Consider the following 8,362-nt stretch of genomic DNA (forward strand, 5'->3'; position numbering starts at 1 on the left):
AAAACCTGGAAAACACCTGGGCCAGATTTTAGTGTTTGTGTGTGTGTTTGTTTTTGATTGAACTGTTTTCAGGTCTCTGTAATGAAAAGCTGCCCAAAATTTCAAAAAAATGTGTTATCCACAGCAAGGAGGTATTGTTCAGGCACATTTTAAAAAAAAGGAACAATTAATGAATGTTAAACAAACATCTATCACTTGAGGAGAAACTCACCTGCAGGAGGCTGGATGGGAATTGCTGAAAGGAGAAAAAGAGCCAATCAGGACCCTTCATGGGCTGGAGGACTCAGAATGTCCACCTACCCATTGACAGCCCATAATACTGTAGGTTGCAGGATGCTCACTTATACAGTAGACTCTCAAAGAACAGAATTTCCCAAGCAAATCTCCAAGGGGAGCCTCCTTGCCATCTGCTAAGGTTGCTGAAAGGCCTCCCCTGGATGGTCCCCTCCCCACAACCTCTCATCCAGCCCCATAGATTCACCTTTCTTGCTCTTCAGGTAGAGGGAGAGCCCCATGGTGAAGAAGATCACCCCGATCATAGCTGCAACAATCCCCGTCCAGAGTTTGCTCTTGGCAGAGTTGGAGGAACGGGGCTCTGGGGAAGGAGAAGGAGCCTCCCCTGAGCAGGAGCATCAAGGCCAGCTTCCCACCCCAGGAGGGTCAATCCCAGCTCCCCCCACAGGGAGCGTCTCTTCCCACTTCTCAGGGCAGGATGGGGTCCCCAGACCAGTAGGGGAGGGAGGGGGGCTCACCCCATTGGACGGTGATGGGGGCCTCCAAGCTGGCATGCTCCACCTGGCAGGCGTAGACATCCCCCCGCTGGGGCTGGGTCTCCAGCATCACCTGCACCTGGTAGGTCCAGTCTCCATTCTGGAGCTCCTCCCCAAAGGCCACGCCCTCCTCTTCCAGCCGCCCGTTCTTCAGCCACCGGACCTCGATCTCCACGGGGTAGAAGCCCCTCGCAGTGCAGAGGAGGATGGTGTAGGGGGAAGCGGGATCCAGCTTGGTGGTGGAGATGGAGACGGTGGGCTTGGCTGGAGGGGAGGAGGGACATGGGGGAGACACAGGAGGGGCCAGAACAGGAGACCAAGTTGGTTAGTTCAGGCCTAGATCCCTTTTCACTCCTGAAAATATTATTTGTTTTAAGTCATTTCCAAACCAAATTGCAGCATGAAATTAAATGGGATCCTGAAAGATGGAAAAACATAAATCATTCCTGGTTGGGATCAGTTTCCATCATCAAATTGCACAAGTCCAACAGGAATAAATACCCCCATGAGAAAGGGGGAGATAGGAGAGGCTATAAAAGGAGGCAGTTTGGGCCGGGAGAAGAAGAGAGAGAAAAAGAAGCAGCCTTGGGAGGAGGAGGAGTCAGCTCTAGCTTCACGGAATGGAAAAAAGGACGAGGGTGGGGGGAGAGGAGAGGAAATCAAGCAGGCCGGCCACAAGTGGATCTATAACTTCTGTGGCAGCCACATGTGCTGGCAGCAACCAAGAGGCAAGGAACGTAGGGAGGAGGGATTGCCCTCCATGAGGAATGAAGAAAGGCAGCAATGAAGAAAGGCAGCAATGAAGAAAGGCAGCACCAGCTGGAGGTGAATCACAGAGGGAGATGGAGAGTGGAAGGATTCTTATGTCCTTTTGTGACTTTGAAGTTCTGGGATTTGTGCAATGGGGGCTTTGTGTTCTTAAGGAGTGTTTGGCAATTTCTATTTGGCTGATGGCTGATGTCTCAGGTTAGCTTCTACTGCTCTGCTACTGTTAGCTATAAGTTTTGTTGCAAGGGATTTTGAAGTATTTTTCTCCTGAATGGATTTTGCCTGTAGCATTCCTTTACTTATGAATGGAGCCATTTGGGGAGGCTGCCTTAGCCAGAAGCCATACTTACTACATTTATTTTTCTTCCTTAAGTGCCCACTGCGCTCCTTAACTTTCCTTTCTAGCCAGTAGCTAATTCTTCAAGGGGAATGCGCCTTCTTAAGCTAGTTCCCTCAATGGCTTGTCTTTTCGTTCTCTGGAGGCTTTTCCTTGTTCAATGAATATATAGAAGAGGGGAAATAGGGGGGGGTTCAAATTCTTCCTTCAGAAGGAGATGGGAATGAGAAAGAGGGAAGGAGGGAAGGAGGGAGGGAGGGAAGGAAGTCCCACCTTAGCACTTGAGCACCAGCAGCCCTGCCAATGACTTTGCTTGTCAAAAGGTTGCAAAAGGGGATCACATGACCCTGGGACACTGTGACCATCATAAATATGAATCCGTTGCCAAGCATCCAAATATAAATCACATGACCTTGGGCATGCTGCAATGGTCATAAGTGTGAAAAATGGTCATAAGTCATTTCAGTGGAATTGCAACTTTGAACAGTTTTTTTTTTGGTCATCAAATGTTTGACACCTTGCTAGGTGGTACTTGAATATTGCCATATATCCTAAAAGTGGTACAGTCGGAGAAAAGGTTGAAAAGCCCTGGCTTACAGCATTAAAACATTAAAATCCTAACAGATAAATATTTCTACAGCAATCAAAATGGAATTCCCAGTTAAGATAAAATTATAGTTGAAAGAGGGGGAGGAACAGGACGTGTGAGGGGGGAGGGGGGATTGCCTCTTAATTCAACAACTACCTCCAGTGTGAGGCTCCCCATTAGGACCCCCTGATTTTGAGCCAGGTCTCGCCTAATCTGTACTTGAAACTTTGGCTTTTTCCTGCCCAGGTCCCCCCCCCCAACCTCTCCCTGCAGCCGTCCGGCCTCCCTCCCATCCCCATTTCCCCCCCCCCCGGAAGGAGGTGGGGAGGGGTCCGACCCTTCTGCCTGGGATGGGGGGACAGGGAGGGGTCTAGGACAACTTGCATAATATGGAAGAAATGGAGAAAGAGAATCAGGAAAGGAAGGAGGCTGAGGGAGAAAAGAAATGAAATGTGAAGGACAAAAATAATAAAAAAAACATTTTTAAAATTATTTTAAATAATTGAATAAAATTGTTGAATTGTCCTGCACTGAGTTGCCCCATTCCGGACAGGGAGGGCGGAAAGGATCTGGGGGGGGAATGTTGGGGAAAGGGAAGGTGGGGGCAGTTGGTGGCTGAGGAGATCAGGCAGATCCCAGGATCGCAGAAGAGCCTTGGAAGGGATCCCTCTTGATCTCCTCCTTCAGCAAATGGCACAACTCTTGGGTGGATTAATAGGTGGATTAATAGGTGGATTTATAGGTGGATTAATAACCCCCAAGAGGGTCCTTCATAGATCCACTCCAGGTCAGAGAACTTTTGCTAACAACTTTTTTCTCCGTTGAGGGATTCTCTGATGAACAGCTCATTATATAATGTTTTAGAACATGCCATTTTTAAAGGTTTGGTTATTTGTAATTTAATCCTGGGATCTGGTCGGGATTTTTTTATGAACAGTTAATTATTCTCCTAGGTTTGCAGGGAAGAATTTAGGAGTAAAAAGGAATTCCAGACTTAATATGCGGAGAACAAAATCTGTGTCGGTTCCCCTTAAATATTCCATAATTTCCGGAAGGAGCAGATGCCCAGCTTCACCTGGTAAAATGCCTTTTTCTCTTGGGATTTGGTGGTTTTTCTCTTGTGGAAGAAAGATCTTATTTAATTCTTTGGTAGCGTGTTATTTTTGGAGACCCTGGCAACAACAAATGGCAACAACAAATGGCAACAACTGCAGATGAAACACTTGTTTTGCACAATGAAACCTTATCAGTTGATAAAAATAAATAAGGTTTTTTAATATAAACAAATAAAACTAAAACAACAAACGTAGGCAATTTGCCAAGAATCTGGAACAGGGAACTAAACAATCGGAGGCTTCAGGGCTGAACGTACGCCCAAAATTCAGTTTTAATGTTTGTGGGTTTTTTTTGAATCTCTGCCCCCAAATGAGGAACCTTCCCAGATATGAAGAGGGAAGCGATTTGGCTGGAGGTGGACCTGAGTCTGTGACCAAAAGGGGGGTTTCCAGGGGGGCTTTTCTCCCAGATCCCCAAAATTGGATGAACAAATGACTCTGAATAAAGAATAAAAAGAACTAAAAGAGGGATAAGGCACAGCAGACGAAAGAGCCTTCCCTGATTCCCTTTTCCAGACCTTTGGAAGTTTTTATCCTAAAATCCCAAAGGCCCCAGAGGTGAAGGGAGCCCCTCCCCCATTCCTGGCCTTCCGGAAAGGGGTGAAAAGGGGGCTCTGGGGCTTTGCTTGGGGGGCACAGAGGAGGAGGCAGCCGTGGGGCCGGTCAGCCTCCTGAAGCCCCCCCCTTTTAATTTACTAGTGCATTTTAATCATTCTTGCCTTTTAAATCCTATAGATTATTTTGGTGGTTTTATATTTTATGGGTATACCATGCAAAGTCCCTCTGTGAGAGAGAGATGGTTTTAAAAGTTGATAAGTAAATCAATATATTATTGATTTATTAATATAAAATATTATATTAAAATATTATATAGTGTATAGATTATATTGAAATATATCCATATACTGGGCAAGAGAGAGACCTGGCTGGATTCCCCCCCCCAAAGAAAAATATAATATTTGGTATAATATTCTGAAAAGAAGTTTTTCTGGGCAGGGGAAACTTTGGACCTTGGGAAGAGAGAAAGATGATGGGACTGATGGGAAGGACAGGAATATAGTTCTTCCCTTTTGATTGTTTCATTGTCATCGTTGTAGAATTTCAAACTTTTTAAAGGTAATTTATTTTTTAACCTTATTTTTTATACATTTTTTATTTAGGGATGATGTTATATCCTGCGCCATCCAGAGGTCCACTTTAAGGGAGGTGAAGGGATTAGGAGTATCAATAAATATCAATAAATACCAATGAATAAATTTCGTAGATCGGAGAGTACAGAATACAAAGGGGGCAAATCTTTCTCCGGGAGAGTCCTAAGAAATGAAAAGAAAAGGGGGGTCCCTGCATTCCCCCCCCATGGAACTCCCCCTCCCCCACTCACCTCTCCGGCCAACCACGGAATTTCTCCGGAGACCCTCGTAGTTGTGTCGGCAGAAGCGATCCACGTAGGCCTTCTGGTACTGCATGACGGCCTTATCGCTGTTCCACTTGTCCACATCGGGCTGCCCCAACGGAGTGACGGCCACGAATTTCCCGAGGTCGCTGTCGTAGTAGTCCATCTCCTGCCGGTCGGAGATGTACCTGTGCAGGAACCGCACCTGCTGCGTCCCGTTGAAGAAATGGCACTCGTGCTTCTCCTGGAGGAGGAAATGGGCTGCGGGGGGGGTGGGGTGGAGCAGAAAGAAGAAAACCCTCAGGAGGGACTCCAGGGCCCATCGTTCCCAGAGGCTACTAGAGGAGGGGCGGAGAGACGGGAAGGCGGAGCGACGGGAGACCTGCTGAGAGGGACTGCCAGAAGGCGCCCCCTGGAGGAGGGATGTGGAACCGTCGGTCCCAGCGGGATTCCCCCTTGTTGGGGGTCTGGAGTGGGAAGAAAAATGAGGGAGGGGAGGAGAAAGAGCTTCCCGAGGGACCCCCCTCCATCTCCCCAGGGTGGAAAAAGGCAGGCAGAAGTTCAGCCGGTCCAGGCCTCCGTCTGTCTGCAGGGAACGCTGGATCCCGGTGGGACCTCTTCCCCCCCCTTCCCAAAACGGCAGGAAATATGGGGGGAGGGAAGAGACCCCCCCTCTGGGCTGGAGGGAAAATAATATCCAAGCTTCTCTCTCCCTCTTCCTTTTGGGAGCAGAAGGGAAGGGGGGGGTCACAATAAGGTTACCCACACCCATGCTCCTGGGCTCTCCACGCCCTTCAAGCCCCACCTTCCCCTTTCCCCCTCCCCCCATCTTCAGCCCTACAAGCTGCCTTTGGGTGCTTCTCGAGGCCTCTTTCCTGCCCCCCTCCCCAAAAGACCCTCCCTGCAGTCCCCCAAGATCACCTCAAAGACAGGGGCTCCAGCCCTCTTCACTAAAGGGGGAGTTTGGAGGAGCAACTCAGACCCCCCCAATATCCCTCCCAATAGAAGCGGAGAAGGCGAGAGAGTGGAAGGGGAGAAGGGAACCCCCAGATTCCCTAGTTATCCCCAAATTTTCATTTTGAAAGTCGGTCACTGATTCTCTGAGGGGCGTTGAGGACCCCCAGGGGTTTATCTGGACCTTCAGAGTCCCCTGAATTGGGGGGGACAAAGGGGTGGGGAGACTTCCTGGGGCTGCTGAAAGGACCCCGTTGTAGGCAGAAGATAGGGGATCCTTTCCCTCCCCCTCTGTTGAGGGAGGGCTGCTCAATTTTGATCTAGACGGCTTGGGGGTCTGTGGATCCTGGGGAGAAGGGAACCCCCAGATTCCCTAGTTATCCCCCAAATTTTCCTTCCCACCAAATTAACTCCTACTGGCTGCCTTTGCGTGATTTGGGGATTCAGCCCTCTTTTCTGTCACCCTGCAGCCCCCCAAGACCGCCTCAAAGGGAGGGTCTCCAGCCCCCCTCACCAAAGAAATCATTTTGAGTAGCCAATTTAGGGGAGCAATTCAGACCCCACCCAATATCCTTCTCCCTCCGTTCCCCCCTCCCCTCCAGGTCCCGATTCAGCAATGGGGGAATATGGGGTGGGGGGTTCTGGGTCTCCTCCCCAAATTCAAAGTCTCCCCCAAGAAGGAATCCAAGCTCAACTCTTCTCTCCCCTTAAGAAAAATGGAGATTCAGAAGAAAAACTGAGGTTGCAAAAACACTTTTGCGAAAAAAAATCTTTTTCTTATACATTTGATGGCCTTTGTGGATTTAGCTCTAAAAATGCCTCAGTTTCCCTCTTACACTTTCGCTTTCCGTCCCCTTCCTCTTTCAGTGCAAGAAGCTTCGGGGCTCAGGCGCTAATTCGGGGTCCGCGAGGTCCCCTTCCCACCTAGCCACGGGGGGGGGACAGAGAGAGGGGCCCGGCTGACTCTTATCCCACATCAGCTGCCTTCCCGGGACCCCCGCCCACCTCGGCCACAACCAGGGAAGGGAGGGTTCCCTATTCTCCTGCGGGGGGAAAATACAGTGAGGGAGGGGCGGAGACCACGCGGAGATCGAGGCTCCTGCAGTCTCCCGCCCCTCTTGCCCTCGACCCCTTTTCCCACTACTGGGGTCCCAGCCCCTTTCTTCCCTCCTTCCCAGGAGCATTGACGTCCCCTCCCAGCCCCTCTCCTCCCCCCTACGGGCCCCCTCCTTACCGGGCGTCTCCTTCCCCCCTTCGCTTCCGGGGATCCGGGCCAGCGCCCCCACCAGCAACAAAAGAGGGACCCCAACAGAGCCCAGGGATGTCGCCCCACCAGCGCCCCCAGAGAGAGGGGAGAAGGACGCGGAGGCGGAATCAGTGGGTCTGGCGGGGGCGTTTCCCTCGAACTTCGTAATTGGGAGGGCCCAGAAAAGCGGAGGGACCAATGGGAATTCTCCCTTCGTCATCGTCATCGGTCTCCGGGCAGAGCCTCCCTTGAGTTCATCCACAAGAGGAGATAGTGCGAAGCCGAGAGAGAAGCGGAGAAAGTTGGGAGGGGGGGAAATCCCTTCAGTCCTGGGGGGGGGGAGGCTGCATTTTAGGGAAGCGGAGAGGAGAGGAAGTGGCACGTGCACTTCCCCTGGTACAGGAAATGGACTGCGGGGAGGAGGAGGAGGAGGAGGAGGAGGAGGAGGAAGGGCGTCAGGAGGGACTCCAGGGCCCATGGTTCCCAGCCTCTTCTAGAGGAGGGACACAGGCTTTTCAGAGGAGGGGAGGGAAACCTACCGCAAGAGGCTATCGGAAGACGCCCCCTGGAGGATAGATGGGGAACCGTCGGTCCCAGCGGGATTCCCCCTTAGTGGGGGCCGTGGGCGGGGAGGAAAATAAGGGAGGGGGTAGCTTCCTGAGGGACCCCCCCCATCTTCCCAGGGTGGAAACAGGCAGGCAGAAGTTCAGCTGGTCCAGCACTCGGCCTAACACTGTAGGAAATGTTAGATCCCGGTGGGGCCTCTTTTTCCCCCAAACCGGCAGGAAATATGGGGGGAGGGAAGAGACCCCCCCCTCTGGGCTGGAAGGGAAGGAATATCCGTACTTCTTTCTTCCTCTCCCTTTCGGGGGCATAAGGAGCGGGGGTCACAATAAGGATACCCACACCCATGCTCCTGGGCTCTCCCCGCCCTTCAAGCCCCGCCTTCCCTTTTCCTCTTCCCCCCCTCGCCCCCATCTTTACAACCCACAAGCTGTCTTTGGATGCTTTTCGAGGCCTCTTTCCACCACCCCCCGCCCAAATAGACCCCCCTGCAGCCCCCCAAGACCCTCTCAAAAGAAGGGGCTCCAGCCCCCTTCGCTAAAGGGATAGTTTTGGGGAGCCAATTTAGGGGAGCAATTCAGACCACACCCAACATCCTTCTCCCTCAGTTCCCCCCAGCAATGGGG

General features: G+C 51.2%; 1 protein-coding gene across 1 annotated transcript; it reads right to left on the reverse strand.

Annotated features, from left to right (window-relative positions):
• Positions 1–456: 456 nt before the first annotated feature.
• On the reverse strand, positions 457–8,084 carry LOC107300071 (H-2 class II histocompatibility antigen, E-S beta chain-like; the record flags this gene model as incomplete). The annotated part of the gene is made up of 5 exons (XM_015829414.1): positions 8,019–8,084; positions 5,355–5,439; positions 4,961–5,233; positions 753–1,034; positions 457–595 (listed from the first exon to the last, which is right to left on the reverse strand). Coding segments are annotated over exons 1-5 (845 nt in total), but the record flags the coding sequence as incomplete, so codon positions are not given.
• Positions 8,085–8,362: the final 278 nt, after the last annotated feature.

This window comes from Protobothrops mucrosquamatus, unplaced genomic scaffold (assembly GCF_001527695.2).
Source record: "Protobothrops mucrosquamatus isolate PMUCROS unplaced genomic scaffold, P.Mucros_1.0 scaffold6063, whole genome shotgun sequence".
In the NCBI taxonomy this organism is placed as follows: Eukaryota; Metazoa; Chordata; class Lepidosauria; order Squamata; family Viperidae; genus Protobothrops; species Protobothrops mucrosquamatus.